The 19272-nt window shown below is 31.6% G+C and overlaps 1 protein-coding gene across 1 annotated transcript in view; it reads right to left on the reverse strand.

The window, feature by feature from the left end:
• Positions 1-216: 216 nt before the first annotated feature.
• LOC145322119 (FMRFamide receptor-like) overlaps positions 217-19272 on the reverse strand; it is a 64837-nt gene continuing 45781 nt past the window's right edge. Inside the window, exons 9-16 of the mRNA XM_080163907.1 lie at positions 11988-12040; positions 9945-10062; positions 3307-3406; positions 2953-3014; positions 2363-2408; positions 1372-1443; positions 737-821; positions 217-420 (exon numbers count right to left, since the gene is read on the reverse strand). Coding sequence (XP_080020033.1) covers positions 368-420; positions 737-821; positions 1372-1443; positions 2363-2408; positions 2953-3014; positions 3307-3406; positions 9945-10062; positions 11988-12040 — 589 coding nt within the window. The 3' untranslated portion in view covers positions 217-367. The remainder of the gene's footprint in view (positions 421-736; positions 822-1371; positions 1444-2362; positions 2409-2952; positions 3015-3306; positions 3407-9944; positions 10063-11987; positions 12041-19272) is intronic.

The raw sequence follows: 19272 nt of genomic DNA on the forward strand, positions 1-19272 counted from the left end.
TTTTCCATGAACTGCAACTGATCCAATTTTTTAAAAAGTGTTTAAATCCGATTCCTTTCTGCTAGATAAAAACCGGTTCTAAATTGTAATAAAAACATATCAAGCATTAATTATACTATTTCATATTTATTATTTCTTTGGTGTTTCAAAAATATATACTTTGTATTTTATATCTATTTGTTTTAATCTAAATATATAATAATTATTTGGTATATATAACTTTGAGTTATTATTTGTCGCTGGGTTTAGTCACTTAAAATACAAAAATCTTAAAATATTATTGTATTTAAAATTAGTTAATAATGTTATGTTGTCTTTTTTGATATTCTATAGAGCAGCTTCTCTATAATGTGGTACTGTCTGTATTTTATACTGATTCAAGTTTATTTAGCAGGCTGGCGCTTAGTTCACTGTGACTTTCTGAAATTAAAAAAACATAATAATTTAACCCAGCTGTAACCAAAAACTTAATCAATTCGAAAAACAATATTTTATAATTTGGTTATTCAACTAAATGAACCAACTAATCAAAATTAAAAGTTGTTGAGTCAACGAATAAGAAAAGTTTATTATAAAACATTGGGAACTAGTATAATAATCATCCCAATGTCCCATTCCTCCCTGGTTATATAATTATTAGAGATCGTTACTAGTGTCTTTGATCTCAAAAGCATAATTTGTGTCGAGAATCGAATCAACTAGTGGCTAACTTATGGAATAATATATGATTAATCACCTGCGTCCCTGTCAAGCTGTGCCAGGTTGATCCTGTAGTAGGAATCTGGATTTCCAGACACAGGAGTCTCAACATTTCTTCGTGTCTGTGACCAATGTTTTGTCAATATATTAACATTTTTAGTTTTCAATATCAATTGCTTAATTTTTAAATTTAAGGGAAAATAGCCAAAAAAAGCTTTTTAATTTAAAAGTAAAGGAAATATTCATAATTAAATAAATTATTAAATTTGCGTAAATATTAGTTTTGAAAAGCCTGGGGCAGAAAAGTTGAAAATGCAAATAAGAAAAAAACTCTATATACCCAAAATGGAAATTCTTCAAGTACTTTTAAATGGAGATGGATGGGTACTACCCCACATAGTGCCTTTCGAGTACAGAACCCCCCCTTTCCCTCATTTTTAAAAAATTAAATGGAAACAAGGAGGGTTTGGTAGTTTTGTTTCTATGTCTAACCACTGCAAGGCTACTAATACCCAATATAACCAAACCTAACCTAAAGTAAAAAACAAACTACCCTTCCGTTATTTTTACTTTTTCAAAATAAGGGGAGAGGGAGTTCGGTGCTCAACAAGGAACTCTGGGGGAAAACGCCAATGGATGTATACAATATACATGTTAAGTATTGACACGTTCCTGGGAATAAATGTTGCAACAGAATAAATATTTAATACAGCTTAGCTCCAACTTTTCACGAAATAGCCGCTCCTAAACATTTAATAGTTATTTAACGCATAGTATTATAGACAGTATTCCGCAGATAATAAAATTAAAACAGATAAGATAAACAGATAAGATAAAACAGTTTTGTTGAACCCATTAGGCCAAAGGCCCGTCTAACAAAACTAGTATTAATTTTATGACTTTTATATTAAGTTCTTGGAAAATTGTCTGTTATACGATGTTATACATGATATTTCAGTATGGCTGATAACACGTTCTAATCCAGCGGATAATTATCGGTTTCGATGCCTTACTAGAAATTTGTATTAATCATGCAAAAAAATACATTTCTTTAGATACAAGACATCTTTCACATTGTTATTTTACTATCTCTATTTTAATCTTATACTTTAAATTTTTCAATATGCGCTATAGTTTTAAAAATTATTTTCATATCTTATTTAGATAAAGAAAATATACATTGCATTGTTAAAAATGATCTAACATTAAATTCTATAATCTATATAATAAATAATACTAGGAAATTACCACGCAAAAAGTTGAAAATAATTGGATGGTTTTAAGATAAAATTTCCTTATTATTTGAAATTATTGTCAAGTTTGGAGAGTGCGAGATATTGAAATTAATCTCCCCCCTAATAGTTACAAGCTTCTTCAAAATTTTGGTGCATGAATTGTGGGGTAGATTAGGTCAGGTTATGATACTTGGTTACGGAACTGCAGGTAGAGTCAAGCAGCCTCCCGAAAGGTTTAGACTAACCCCCCCTATTTAAACCTTTTTAACATTAATTGGGAGGACTAACTAATAAAAATCTTTAGTAGTGGTTATTTGTTCACTATCATAGTAGAATAAGTTGTAATGTTTTAACGTCTTTAGCGTAACGCGTTGGCATATGGACTCGAACTGAACACAGGCCCGACTACTAGCGAAAAAAAAACTTACTTGTAAGATGAAAACAAATATGTTGAGACATGAACACAGAACCAAACTGAAATAATAATATAAATTTCATTGTAATTGCATGACAGTTGTCCGCGGGTATGAATATTTAAAACTATAGGAAGGGGCCGATATAAAAAAGGACGTATCCTATATTTTTCTTTTCTTTTACGAGAATGGGTTTCTAAATTACGATACAGGATTTTTAGTACGGCTTGAAAACAGCTAAAAACCATGAAACCTTCGTCGAAAATATATCATGTCACTTATCAAGCAAGTAAGGGTTGTAGTAGCTGGAGAACAAACTATTGTGCAATAAAATACACAAGTTGTTTACCAAAAATTATGAATTCCACTAGGCGGTGCTAGTTATATTTTTTTGTATTTATAGCGATTTCTCTTGGGAGGGTTGTGGTACCCTCTCTCGAAATAGCTATAAACCTTCCCAGCACCCATAAGAAGCTACATTGTAAAGTAGAACCATATCAGTTCAGCGGTTAGTGAGATCTTTCGGTACACACACACAAACACTCAGAGATCCTATTACTTTATTATAAGGATACACTCTTAAGTTTTGAAAGTTTTTTTTTTACCTGAGATGAGAAACGTCCACTAACCATGGGTAGGGAAATGCCAATTCTTCTGCCATTGTAACCTTAGCAATAGATATATATTTCAAAACAAGGATGACAACATCCATAAGAAATAATGCTAATCAAAAGTGATGCAGATAAAACTGAAAATAACCTACTTATGATTGGATAGACTTTCGAATATTTTGGTGGCTATTCTTAATACAACCTAAGAAATAGTAAAAATGTTAAATGTAAAGTTTATAATCAGACCTCTATCTTCTATAGCCTATGAGAAAATCTAATTTTTGTTAACAGGCGAACGGAAAGGCCAACCCTAATTACAGAGATGATTCACTTCTTTTAAAAAATTACCAGGTATAGTTCATACATGCTAAATGTATGCCTCGGAAGATGACAGATGCCCATCAGAATTATTCCGCTGATCAACAAAAATGGATTGAAACTCTCCTCCCTAAAAAAATATTTAGAATGTAAACTTTAATATAAACTAGCGGTTTTGTCCCTAGCCTCTAGAGACATCTAGATAAAAACTTTTTACGGCGGTTAGGTAGTTTTGGTATAGACAGTGACAGACAAATTGACGGGTAACCTGCTTCTTTTATACAAAGATACAGTGCCAGCGCCCTTACGCTGTAAATATATCTTTAAAACTTTTATGTTCATATTTCACCATATTTTAAAAAGACAATACAAAAAATTTTAACATATAGAGCTGTACTATGATCAGATTAGGAAATGATAGGCTAATACAAGGTCCGAGTTTGAACAGCGCATATTTTACACATATGGGCTTTGTAGAGTTTTAAATTTTTTTTTGAAAAAAAAATTATTAAAATGTACAAATAAATGATTCATTTTTGGTCTACTGAGTCTCTGTAACCTTTTCAGTTAATGAAAAGAAATGTTATTATTTGTGTTTTGTTTTCTTTTGGCATTGTATTATAAATCCAATTTAGAATGAGGTAATACTAACTTACTTCAAAAAAGAAATGGTATTAGAGTTTTCTTTACTTTTGTACTATAAGAATTGATATAGAATATACGTGGATGTTATGATAGGGGAAAGTTGTGAAAAATTTAGCTTGCTAACATGGTTTATTACTTATTGTTCAGCTACTTTATTAGAGTACATGATAATATGGTGTAAGATCAAAGTAATAATAAATCCCCAACTATAAGTAGATCAATGAAAGGAGTACAAAAACTGTAACAATTGAATTTTTTTTAAACTCACGTTAAAATAAAGATTTAAATTAGTATCTGATTTGTTTCCAATAAAAGATCAAATCCTAATTGGTGGGTGGACTGTACATTTTCTCTAAGGAGTACATTGTTTTTTTTTTAAATAGAATGTCAATATAATGTTTGTTTATATTTTTCTTTTTAGAAGTGTGAGGGTGTCCCAGCACTTAAGAAAGCGCTAAAAACCAGCACATGTCCTGTAGGTAAAGAGTTCTGAAGAGTAGAGCCCAATCGGTTCATCGGTTAACGACAGACGAACAGACGGACATCGTTCTTCTTTGTATTATATATCACTGTACTTTACATGTTATAGATGTTGTCAACCTTGTTTTTTACCTAATATTATAATGCCAAACATGAAACGTCTGAACTATTTGAATGTTTCACAAGAAGTAAAAGTTTTCAGAAGATTCCAATAATGGATTTATTATTAAATGGATACTCCAGATTTTTTTTCGTGTACTCCAATAAGTCAAAATCATAGCTGGCTAAAGTTTACGATGCCCTCCATCCAACTCCATTACTATAACGAACTAACTAATAAAGGAGGTCCATATTAGCAACCTATATTGAAGAAATATTTTCCCCTGTCAATATATCCAAGTAATCTTATATGTTATGGATATTGTCAATCTTTTTTTTTACCTAATGTTATAATGTTAAACATGAAACGTCTAAACTATTTGTATGGAATGCAGGGGTCTAAAAGGATAAGACAATGGCCAATAGATTGATGTACATCCAATTCCACAATAATGATAAAAATTACCCCTCCTACGGATTACTATTAGTGGTTGAAACATTTGGACACTCAACTGAATGAGCTAACCAATCAAAATTGAATAAAGGTCCCCAAAAATGATAAGCCAACGAAAAAGAAAACATTATTATTAAACTTTGGGTACTATTTTTAAACAAACCAATGGCCCCACCCTCCCTGGTATGTTTTCCAAGAAAGTAAAAATTTGCAGAAGATTCCAATGCATTCCGTAATATTTTCACAAGAAGTAATGGATATAGGATATATATGGATATATTGTTACGAGAAAATTTCAAATATGGAAATAATTTTTGGCCTATTAATTTGTACAGTATAATGGGAGGGGATGGGGTAAAGGGTATATGGTTGGTTTCGTTATTTTGGCCCGCTGCATGTTTCAATTTATTAGATAACATGAGAATCTAGTGTAACAACAAAGTAAATAACAATATATCGATTCAATAAATATTCAATATACAACAAATATTCCACATTTTCAGGTATATAAAGATCAACTTTTTATTTTTCAGTGTTAGGTTTTAGTGCTGTTATTATGTCAACATGAGACATACTGTCGACTTAAAGATTTAACCTGTATGTCAAAACAATGAAATGCTCGTTTTCGTTGACTGCGCCATCTGTGTCTGTTTATCAGTCTAAGCTTGTCAAGCAGTATTATTTGATGTTCAGTTAAGGTTTAGTGAAATATTAAGAAAGGGAAACAAAAAAGGAGGATAGGAAATAAAAAGAAAGGGGAAGAAAAGGGAAGTGAATGGGGGAGTATTGTCCTTTTTCACAATAAAAATCAACACCCTTCTAAAATTACAGACAGTTTGACACAGATATTTATATTGTAGCTTCTCAACTAAAAACTGAGAAAATTATTAAACAAAAAATTTTGATAAAATAAACCAAGCCGATGGAAAAAATAACAAAAGGATTTATTTTATCCAGATTTTGTTTAATATTATAATGAAATCAAAACATAGAATTCTGCTGGACAATATCAAAGCATTGGATATAGAATATACATGGATATTATGACAGAGGAAAAATTGTAGTTAATTAAAGTTGCTAACATGTACATCACTTATTGGTCTATTAGTTTATACATTTAGAGGGGAGGGGATGGGGCGAAGAAGATGGATAGGAGGGGGGGGGTCGTTGTTTTAGCCAGCTACATGTTTCAATTTATTGGAGTACATGATAATCTGGTGTAAGATTTAAGAAATAATAATCTATTGTAATCTACAGAAGGGATAATTTTGTGAATCATCATTAGGAATGTAAATAAATTTATCGACCATTGTCTTATCCACTTAGATCCATGAAGACATATAAAGCTGCGCTGAAAAATAATGCAAAGAGGGTTATTTGTGGCATAGGCGTCCAAGGGGGGGGGGTAATGGGCCATTTAGCACCCCCAAACGATTTTGGGGGTGCCGTAGGCAAACCTACCCCCCCAAACCATTTTTTTTTTGGGGGGGGGGGTAATTACCCCCCCCCAAAATAAACGTTCTTTAAAAAAAATTTTTGGGGGGGTATTTACTATTTACCCCCCCCAAATTGAATGTTCTTAAAAAAAAATTTTACTGAACATTTTTTTTTGGGGGGGGGAGGGAGTAATCCCCGCCTTCCCCCCCCCCTAAAAAAAGTCATAGTGTGACTCGAGCCTTAAGGTGTAATATATTTTATGTTCCTTGTTTGGTCTCCTAATAGTTAATGAAAAGTATATCCTAATTGGCTTTTGATAGTTTATTTTAGGATAGGTTATATTGGTTTAGGTGATTGCCCCACATCGTTAAGCAATTGGCCCCCCGCAGGGGCTCGAAATAGGAGAGAAGCTTGTGTGAAAAAAACGAAGAAACGCCCCTTAAAGAGCGTTGCCACAAAAGGGACCATACCCCAATATAGTCCAACCAGTTAAAACAGTTCTTAACCATGATAACAAAAAATATAATAGTTTGATCATGTTTTATTAGCTTGGGCCTTTATAAGGGCTAAAACCATCCCGGGGATCTATGATGTAATTGTAGAGCACTGAAGATTCCATAAAATAGATACCTAACTAAATTAAATATTTCATTAAATAATGAAAAAGAATTTCTATAGGCGATTTCTTTTGGGAGGATGTCAGGGTGTCTCAAAACTAGTTATAAAACTTACCAGGACCTATAAGACGCTTCACTTTAAAGTATAATCATATTAGTTCATTGGTTAGTGAGTTAATTATTGTATTTTTATGTTCTAAAGAATGAGATACTGCTATATATTTGAATATTAGTGGCGCCCTTAGCATCTAAGAACTCGTGTTTTCTAAAGGGTAAAAAGGAAGGAGAAAAATAGCCTAAAACCACTCAAAGGATTGACCTATAATAGTGTGGAACCATCATGGGATCTATGTGAAGCTTTCCTAAAAAGGAGAACTCAGTATTAAAAGTAATGAAATCTGAAGCTATAGTCAAATAAACCTTACTTACTACTTTATGTTATAGGATAGTACTTATTAATTTAATAGATTAGGTAGGTGCTTTTTTTACATAATTAAATTACCCCCCCAAAAAATTTTACCCCCGGGGTAAATTAGTTTGGGGGGGGGGGTAATTACCCCCCCCCCAACAGATTTGGGGGAAGTATTTACCCCCCCCCCCCAACAGACTTTAGGGGGGGTAATTACCCCCCCCAATCAAATTTTACCCCCGGGGTAAAAATTTTGGGGGGGGTAAAAAAAAATTTCGGCGCGCTTCGAGCGCCATTTTACCCCCCCCAAACACGAATTACCCCCCCCCTAAAATTTTTTACTCCCCCCCCCAAAAAAGCTTGGACGCCCCTGATTTGTGGCCCAAGTGGCTAAATAAGAAATTTTGCAAATGTTTTTATTAGTCATCACATTACAAAGATCAAATCAATCCCATTTTAAAGTCTTGTCAATGAATTAAGAAATCTGCAATTTGCTAAAAAAATTAAAAAAGATTTTAGTCTAGTTTTTTTTTGGCAAAAGTAAAGATTTTCTAGTATTTAGGTTATTCTTTTTTGCATTGTTTGAATTGTTACTTATGTATGATATAATCGACCTGTTGATTTAAAACCACTAGTACATTGTGTATTAAAGCAGCTCAAAACGTTTTCTTCATTTTTTTTATATGCTTATAAAATGGAAATTACTATGACAACTAGACAACATTCAATTATGAAATTACAATTTAAAAAAGACTAAAGTTATTAATTATTATATGTATAAACACAGTTTATTTTTTAACTTTTTATTGATGGAATACATATGTTTCTCTATAAAAATAGATCATCAGTTCCAATTAAGATGTATAAAATAAGAGTTAAGAAAATATATGTCCTTGCATTTTGAATCCTTTTAAAAGACTAAATAAGAAAGAAGTGTTAGAAATTGTACCCCCTGCGGGTTTTTTTACTACTTATGTCCTCTTGGGGTTGGGGGGAATTAGCATCTTTATATAAAAAGGGGGAGGTGTTTAAAGAGAATCTTTAAAGAAAAAAATAGGTCATATTTTATCATTTGCAGTTTTACAAATTAATACATATTATATAAAAAAAGGAATCTTTCAAATTTTGTAAATTCGCGATTTTTGTACATTAAATGAAAATTACTTTCTTTCTAGTCATCCTTCTTAATTCGTCTAAATCTAAGTTTTGTGGTTTTGGTAAGTCTCCATTTAAAAAGTTAAATTCTCACAATAGAGCGTCAACATTTTAGTAAAAAATTTATGTATTTGACAGTTTATTTTTCTTTGTATCGTAGTCTTTCTATAGCTAAAGGTTTTACGCATATACATATGAATGTCTATTATGTTTTAAGCATAAGCCTGTATTAATCCTCTCGAAACGGACAGGACGGACGGACAGACGGACGAACGGATGGACGGACCGACCCTAGTTATAGAGTAGCTTGCCCTTCTAAAAAACACTAAACCTGATATTGTAAGAAAATACGATGCTGTGAGAATTGGTGCAAAAAATATGACGTAACAAAAAAAATTAGCCAATGAGAGGCCGTTATTGACCAATGGCGGCGACTACCATTGCCGCCATTTGTCAATAACGGCCTCTCATTGGCTAATTTTTTTGTTACGTCATATTTTTTGCACCAATTCTCACAGCATCAGAAAATACAAACAAAATGACAAAACCTAGTAATTTTACTTCAATTTGAGTTTATGTCAACTTAATTAAAGTGGTAGTTGCTGGCATAATATAGATATGCTATTTTTTAAATATTCCTTCGACAATACTTACGTCGACTATATGTCTATTAAAGTGACAATGGCTGACCTTATATCAACATTTCGACAGTCTTATTTAATTACTTATGTCGACATAATAATGACACATTTTTTTCAGACCATCTACTCAACAATCTATAAATAAAATCCTAACATCCATCTGTATTATACTTTATCTTTTACTTTTTTTGCGAATAAATAAAAAAGAGACGACGCAACTTTATTTGCAAATTTACTTGTTGTTTGATAGAGACAATTTTTAAAAGTTTTGCTAAACTTTTAATTAATTTGTGTTTAAATGAGACTTGGACTGGCTGTCTATATTTGTTTTTCTTATTTCTCATTCGTACCAGCTTTCCATTACTTTAAATTCACTGAATTCAAAATAAGTTTTATTTTTTGTTTATATTTTAAGGGGGGATTGGAGAAGTTAAAAGCAGGGTTTAGACTATTTTCTAATTGAGCAGCAGAGATAAATCAGTCGGTTTACTACAAAAATAGTTTCTAAATAATATACTAGCTCTTAAACCCCTAGAGGAATCTAGGGGCAGATGAGGTTGGTTGTGAGAAGATTTGAGGGAATTCAACCCCCTTCCCTAAAAATAGTTATAAACCTTACCAAGAGAAGCTAAATCTTTAAGGATAACGATATCGGTACAGACAGACACACACAAACAGAATCAGATACATTATTTTTATCTTTATATTTAACAAGTAAAATGTGAAGTTACCTAAATTTGCTTATTCGTTGACTGGGAGTGATTGACAGAGAACTTGGTGTAATTTGTCGTCTTCCTTCTCTCAGAACCAGTCCATTCATGATTCCAACTGTTAATAATGGTGCCACGCCTACAAATTCAAATTTCAATATAAACAAGGATGATAACATCCTTGAAAGCAACGCTCTAATATTAAACGATAGAACAAACGAACATTAACACTTGTAGGGTGTCAAAACTTAATAAGCAGAATATCTATTAATAGTAAACAAAATTTTATATACTCTTGCAGCAAATTGCTTAAATACATGATTCTGTTTAAGGACATACTTACCTTTTTAGGACTTGATTGTGGAAATACTCCGATTAAAATGTTATACCTAGTTGTCCTAGTAATTAATGTTGGAAAATCAGTATCTTTTAAATAGATTACGGTCTTTCTGGTAACGATTATATAAATTACGCTTTCTGAACAGTACATAACTATTGCAGTGATCATTATCCAAAGTTTGACATCGTTAGGGCAATTCTATTGTGTCTAAATTGAGGAAAAGACCCTTAGAGAAGAATTGCGTTAAAAAAGAGATACAATTGTACATATCCAATAAAAATTTATTTATTGGGATAAATTAGATGTTGCGGTAAATTTTAAAAAGAATTAATCAAACAAAATTGTTCTTTTAAGAATTCAATTCTTTCAAATAATTCTATTCTTTTTAGAATTAAGAGAAAAAATGAAAATATTCAAAAAAAAATTTGTTTATTGATCTATACAGAGAGAGAGGGGACAATGGGCTGTTTTTTATACTAGTCCGAAAAGTTTTCATTTTCTTTGATTTTACAACTTTGGGGACTTTTTGATTGGTTGGTTAATCAACCACTAATTGTAATCTATAGAAGGAATTTTGTGTATCATTATTGGGGATGTACATCAATTTATTAGCCATTTTCTTATCCCTTTACATCCCTGTCTATATCAGAGAAATTGTTGTTTTTCAAACAAATATTTTCCAACGTTTTTCATCGCGAATTTTCTTATTTTTATTCCAATTTTTACAGGTTTTAGATCGAAATATTTTTTCTCACGGGATGGAATGCTAATTTATTCTTTGAATTACAAAGTGCGAAAACAGAACCCCCGCACATCTATTATTTCTTAAAATAGATTAAAAGTATGTAATTAAGGGAAGTTTTTTTCTCCTTATGACTTATCACTGCGAGGGGCCCTCCAGGAATAAGTGTTACAACATCTTAGGTAAATCTGTAATGCACGAAAAACTATTCACAATTTTAAAGCGGTCTTAAAACATCTTGTAAAAATTCTTTTGATCAATATAATGTTAAAAAAATGTAGATAATTTCCATTTAAAGATTCTTTATGCACTATGTACTTAAATGGTAAATTGAATAAAAAAGTTTTTAACATTTATGCTTTAATCTGTTAATGGAATTTCGTAAGTTTAAGACAAACTTTATTATGAAATCAGTGTATATATTTGTAAGTACTTATTATGTAAATGTAAGTCAAAGTTAGATACATCATGGGAACATTAGGGCTTAAATTAATTTTACGTAACACGGATACCCAAAGTCTTCTAAGCACATATTCTCATTCATTGCCTTTAAAAACATTGGGTACTTATTTAAAATCATGATTGGTTGATTGTAAAAACTAAAAGTGTCTATACTATCGCAAATCATTTTGATCGAAGAATTGGCAATTCAGTTTATCATAATTGAGGGCTTACATCGATTTATCCCATTCCTATCCAAAGCTTATTTTTTATTACCCAAATTAAGTATTGAGTAAAATATTTAAAGAGAGAGAGGGGGGGGGGGGAATGATAACCATTATCTCGTAAACAAAATATTAAGGACACTTTAAAGGTACTGCAAATGCATATAAGGCTTCCTGAAAACAAATATTACAAAAGCCAATTATAATAAACGTTCGACCACTCCAAAAATACCTTAAACTTGGATTACAAATTATCTACAATTGTCAGCATCCCCCCCCCAAAAAAAAAAAAAAATTATATTTTTTCCATAATTTACCTAAGAGTAGAAATCCAGCTCCGATGGTGTAATAACTGTACTCCGCAGATTTCCTGAAAATAAAATATATAAAAGCTGAATTATTGAGAGAAAACAAGAACATTTAAGTTACATTATAGATAATTTTTAAGTGAATTATTGAATGTTAGAAAAAAGGAAAGAATTTGATTTTCCAAAAACCAATAATCTACAACCCGTTCTACATTCTCCCACTTGATACTTGAGGAGGTGATATGATAAGTTTTCTTTTATTATTATCACAGAAAGAAATTCAAAATTTATGAAGGCATTATTTGTCATCAATTGATTGTCCCTTGTAGACATTTTTCTATTAGATTTCAGACGGACAGAAGTTTGGATATAACTGAAGAGTAGCTACGCGTCGTCAGTAACAATCAGGAACAGACTATTTATTTTCTTGAGGTCTACATTCATTTTCTGGGATACGGATTAAAGTTCTGGCATAATATACAAACACAAAAGAATATTTAAAGAAGATAAGTAAAGTCCCTCAACAGATAATGAAGTCATACTCAAAATTGAAAAAAAAAATTTTAAGAGGATAACGCCAAACTTTACTGTCATCTATAAAAGCATCATTAAATTAGAGAACTCAATATGTTCAGTAGTTATCGAAATCTTAAGCAACATACAAAAAAATCATTATTACTGTATATAATAGGATTGCAATACAGGTTAGATTAATAAAACACTTGAAAAGATTTGAATTTCCAAGTTTATCTCCTCCCCTTGAAAATTTTGCAATAATGTCAAGATATTTAAGAACTTACTGAAGTCGCATATTTTTTTTTTACCAGCAAATCTTATTTTCATAGATCGGATAATAATAACACATAAAAATTTTATTTTAAGAAAGTTGAAAATCAACATGTTTAAAATGGACGTACGAACATTCTGACAACAATTCTAGAATTGCTACGCTTTCTATATCGTACCTAACTACTACAGGAATCACCATGCAATTTTTAAAATCGATAGAACAATTCTAACATGCCTAAATTAACGAAAAAAGCAATCCGTTCTGGACGGACGGACGGACAGACCCTAATTATAGAAAAGCTTCGCTTTAAAAAGATATTTATTCTTTCATGCATTTACATAAATATTTGTCACTACCCAGAACTAAATTAGATTTGCCAGGTCACTTTGTTTTTCCCAAGAGGATAATTCATATATAATTAGGGGCGTATTGTGGAGGGTGAGGAGTCAAATAGGGTGGTTATCCCCCCCCCCCCTCCTTAACGAGAATATGTGTTGTTTTATGTAAAACATCCCTAGGATGTTAAATTAATATCGTTTTAGTTTTATTGTCTCCCATTAAATTAACTGTAACCCCTCCCCCCCTCCCTCCCCCCCCCCAAAAAAAAGTTAAAATAGAATTTACGAAAATATTTAAAATATTGCAGGGTCATTTGTATTTTAGCACCACCCCCCCCCCCCCCCCTTAAATCATCTGTGCATGCCTGTATAAGATATCTACACAAATAAAAATAAGAATTAATACATTAACTTTCCTGTTATTACAGCAGTCAATATTAAATAGCAGCTAAAAAAAGAATTCATAGCTTTACGGACGGAATGACGGACAGACAAGAAAAAAAAATAATAGCTTTGCAGCTAAAAAATCTATTCTTAATGATTATTCCTAATTTCCTATAGAGGAAACAACGAAAATTTTACTACGATTTTTTTAATATAACAAAAAAAGACACGTTTTAAAATTACAAAAGGAAATGAAACTGTTTTTCTCAAAAGTTTTATTTAAAATTCAGAGAATAATCAAGAAAAATATTGAATTTAAATCCTCAAAAAAACTTTCTCGCCATTGTTTGTCAAACAGAAATTCATCCTATTCATTCAAAATTTTCTTTTAAAGGTTTAAGTAAAATATTTTTTAACTCTTTTAGCTTTTATAGTAACCAAGCTTCTCTATAATTCACTTTGTCTGTGTGGCCGTCACTCAATCCGTCCGTAACGATATTGGAGTAATGTGATTTATTTCGGCCGCTCTTTGAGAAAGATAACTAAAATTTTCATTAAAGATTCCAATGACCTGTGCACAGTAAAATAGACTTAAGACTGTATTGTCCGTCTGTCTGTCATTCATGCCTCAAAAGACAAAATTAATATTTTTCTCTCTTTTTCTTTTTATTATACGACAACTCACTAAACCTTACTGACTAATGTTTATGAGATCTTAAAGGACATAGCTACAGTCAAACAATCTGTTACTTTAAGGTATGAAAATGGTTAGAGATATTTTTATATTTACATTAAACAAATTTTTAAAAATTTAACATTGTAATTTAGAAAATTGTTAATTTAAAAGCACAGAATATGAAATATTGATATATATAAATACAATATATTGCATAAATATTTCAAAATAATACACTTTAAATATTTATACATTTACATGATATTGAGAAGAAAAAAAACCTTTTTACAGATTAAAATTATTGGTTAAAGTCAGCATACTTATATTTTTAAAACAATGAAACTTAAATAAAATACCCAAAGCTTTTCAGCAAACGAATAAGATAACAAGGTTATAAAGGTCACAAATGTAATTATAGTCCGATATCCCCTCTCTCTCTGCTAGAGATCCCTACAATAAAGTCATGTCTGTGTGTACCGAAGGATCTCGCTAACCACTGAACCAATATTAAAAAAAATTACAGCCCCCCCCCCAAAAAAAAAAATTTCTTTTTTTTTTAAACCTAAAATTAAAAATAGAAAGTAGTCGACTTCCCCAACCTACAGTGCCCCTAGAATCCTCTAAGGGGGCGTAGCCGCTAGTAAAGAATAAAAAATCTAATATATTATCCAGTTCACGTCAACCTTCCACACATATTAATTTCTCTGGCTGTGTTTTACAGGAAAATAATATTATTAATTATTTTCATGGATATTAGGTATATTGGGTTGTTTATTTCAATAGTCCCCAAAGTTTTAAAATAACGTTGGCCAAGCAATTTTGGGGACTCTAAATGAATTTGATTTGTTGGTTCATTAAGTTAAGGTTCAAACGTTTCAACCGCTAATTGTAATCTACAGAACGGGCAATTTATTGTTTGATTCATTGGGAATATACATTTATTTTTCGGCCATTGTCTTATCCCTCTAGAATGATCCCTTATTATTAGAATACTTCCTTCTTGGACCTGGAAGATTGGAATTGACATAAATTTTAATTCTTTTTGGCAACTTTCTGAATCTTTATAAGAGGGGTCATAGATGACATCAAAATGGAGGTAGAATATACATACGTTGATATTATGAATTCGAAACCGATTAATATCCGTAGGAATGGATTCGGTTCTAAGCCAAACTAAAAAAGAGCATCGTATTACAGACAATTTTCCACAAATATTAAAATAAAAATCATCAAATTTTTGGTCCAGACCTTCGGCCCCCCGGGGCTACCATAACTGTTCTGGATGATTTTCAATATTAATATCCGAAAGCTGTCTATAATATGATGCGATAAATAACTATTACCAGCAACTAATTTAATTCTACTATATCACATTTTTTGGGGCAACACTTAGACGACCTTTTTATCTGCTCCCAAATATTATTTTAGATTTATTTCGCTTGTTGGCTATACCTTATTCCTGCAATTGTAATATCCTTTCTCGTATTCATTCGAATCCGGTGGTTAGGAACCGGTTCTCATCCATACGGAAAAAACTATGTCTAGCATCGTATTATATCCAGTTTTCTACGAATATAGAAATGTACAATCATAAGGTTAAAACCAATTTTTTTAGCCGGTGCCTCCGGCACCTCGGGGCTAAAAAAACTAGTTTTAATCTTATAATTGTACATTCTATATCCGCGGAAAGTCGTTTATAATACGATACGAGAAATAACTATTCTCGTATTCATTCGAATCCGGTGGATAGGAACCGGTTCTCATCCATACGAAAAAACTATGTCTAGCATCGTATTATATCCAGCTTTCTACGAATATAAAAATGTACAATCATAAGATTAAAACCAGTTTTTTAACCGGTGCCTTCGGCACCTCGAGGCTAAAAAACTAGTTTTAATATCATAATTGTACATTCTATATCCGCGGAAAGCCGTTTATAATACGATGCGAGAAACAACTATTCTGGGACACAAAACTTTTAATACAAATAACAAAGAAAATCGTATTAATCTCTCAATCTTTATATTTGGACTGGCATTGTCCATAAATCGATTACTCAGCAATGCACGGTATCAATGATATAATGATTGAAATTCAATTAATACAGCTATATTATGTTTTATCAAAATGGTACAATATACAAAGAGAAGAAACGTTTTCTCTTACACTTATCAAGTTATAAAATATTAGTAGATCAAAATTAGTTTAGGGACAAAAAAGTACAGCTTTAAACAAAGGCTGACAGCCACAGATTTAGAAGGAAGATCGGCTGTCGCTGCTGATTAATAGGAGAAAAATGACCACTTACAAATTGTTATCTTGTTCTAAGTTGTAAGGAGTCTTTTTCTGCATTGTACAATCCAATGTAAAAAAGGCGATTGGTTTGAAAATAACTAGTGGATAAGCCCCTAGAGGCACTTGAAGGAAATGAGGAGAGAGGGTGAGTCGATGAAGGAAGATGTCCATCATAACTATTTTCGGTTCGATTCGCCCCATCTCTTTATGCATTCCCCTTTGAACTGGATTTTTCTGGATTATCTATTGATAGCGATAAGGTGTTTATACAAGTGCGCCAATGTTTTTTTTATAAAATTGTTTAAAAATGACATCTGTTTGGTTTTCCTTTGCAATTAAGCTTTTTTTTAGGTACAGGGAAGGTTTTTAACTATTTTGGGAGAGCGTATCTCTACCCTCCCAATTTAAAATCACACCCCCAAATTTTTTTCTGAATATTTCTTATTAAAACTCAGTTAAAAAGTAGAAGGGCGGTTGACTTATCCCCCTCCCACCTTAAGAACACCTAGAGGCTTCTTGGGGGCGTCCGTTGCCCCTAGTCTTTCTTAAAATAAAAGCTATGTCTTGCATTTTTTTCAATTAGGTGTTTGATCACGAATTTCATATGTTAAAAATATTTTTCTTATTTAATTGTTATCCTAATAAGATAAAAGTTATGCTTGAAAATTGTTTTAATAGCTATTATTTTATGTTGCATTTTTAGATAAACGTGAGAATTGCGTTCAGAATTTGCGTCAGAATTTGCGTCATTTGCGTCATTTCAATTTTCAGATTTTTATTGATGACGGGTAATAAAAATCTGAAAATTGAAATGACGCAAATGACGCAAATTCTGACGCAAATTCTGAACGCAATTCTCACGTTTATCTAAAAATGCAACATATAATAATAGCTATTAAAACAATTTTCAAGCATAACTTTTATCTTATTAGGATAACAATTAAATAAGAAAAATATTTTTAACATATGAAATTCGTGATCAAACACCTAATTGAAAAAAATGCAAGACATAGCTTTTATTTTAAGAAAGACTAGGGGCAACGGACGCCCCCAAGAAGCCTCTAGGTGTTCTTAAGGTGCAAGGGGGATAAGTCAACCGCCCTTCTACTTTTTAACTGAGTTTTAATAAGAAATATTCAGAAAAAAATTTGGGGGTGTGATTTTAAATTGGGAGGGTAGAGATACGCTCTCCCAAAATAGTTAAAAACCTTCCCTGTACCTAAAAAAAAGCTTAATTGCAAAGGAAAACCAAACAGATGTCATTTTTTAACAATTTTATAAAAAAAAAACATTGGCGCACTTGTATAAACACCTTATCGCTATCAAGTTTTGGAAAAGATAATCCAGAAAAATCCAGTTCAAAGGGGAATGCATAAAGAGATGGGGCGAATCGAACCGAAAATAGTTATGATGGACATCTTCCTTCATCTTTTTATTACCCGTCATCGGGTGAGTCAACATAAATTTGATGAAGGGTAATAGAAATCTGAAATATAAATGACGCAAGTGAGTACAAAATATATACTCATATTTTGGTCAATTTTGGTGTTTTTTTAAAAATGCAAAATATAATGATAACTATTAAAACAATTTTTAAGTATAACTTTTATCTTATTAGGATAACAATTTAAAAAGAAAAATATTTTTACTATATGCAATTCGTGTTCAAACACCTAATTGAAAAAAATAATGCAAGATATAGCTTTTATTTTAAGATAGACTCGGGGCAACGCCCCCTAGAAGCCTTTAGGTATTATTAAAGTGGGAGGGGGATAAGTCAACCGCCTTTCTACTTTTTAATTTGAGTTTTAATAAAAAATATTATAAAAAAATTTTAGGTAGGGGATTTGAAATTGGCGCATTTGTATAAACACCAGTTAATGCACAAAAATAAGGGGGGGGGGGGGGGGGGGAACAAAACAAGTTTTAAAAAATCCGAGATTTCGAACTACTGTTGTTTTGGGTGGGGGGTTGTATTATTTTTCAGTGACGATTTCTCTTGGGGGTATCATCCTTCAGAATAGTTATAAATAGTTTCAAATTTAAGGCACAGCCACGCAGAAGGATGGTAACTGTCATTGCATTTAGTCTATTTTGCCGGTAACAGCTCAAGTAGATTGCTTTAAATAAGTGTACCTGGCTTAACACTGCGATTACCAACTTATCCTGACAGGCTAGATAAATGAAGGAAAGATATGACTGCAATTGCCGAGCCCTAATGTTTAATCTAAATTCTAGATTCAAAGTTTAGATTGTTCAATTGTATTATAACATTTGCAAAAAAAAACATAAAAGGTTACTTTTAATACAATAGAAAACTTGCAATAAACTGGATTCATGCTTTGGTAAGTTTGTAGAGGAACAAAGATAGCAACATCCATAATAGCAAAGCTCAAAATTAACATGGTAGGACAAACGAACATCAACACATGTTATTAGCAGAATACTAATTTAGAAGTTTAAATTATAGAAAGACCTCGCTGTCAATATAAAATTATTTGTTTTGAATTGCTTTCAAACAAAATGGGCATTGTTTCAAAAAAAATAATATAAGACACGACATTTTCCGACAATTGAGTAATCATTACAAACATCTAACCCTTTTTGCACTGCCTGTCTAGGATATAGTTCTTATTTACATTGTAGCTTCTTATAGGTCCAGAAAAATTTATAACTGGAGTTAACTACCACCCAACCATGATAAATCACACATAGGTAAAAATGCCCTCCACCCTCCCAACAATTAACCCCCCCCCCTCAAAAAAAGAAACAGAGGCAATAGCTAGACTGCAGCAAAAGAAAGCGATATTT

Source organism: Acartia tonsa, chromosome 6 (assembly GCF_053477335.1).
Source record: "Acartia tonsa isolate MP-2025a chromosome 6, ASM5347733v1, whole genome shotgun sequence".
Classification (NCBI taxonomy): Eukaryota; Metazoa; Arthropoda; class Copepoda; order Calanoida; family Acartiidae; genus Acartia; species Acartia tonsa.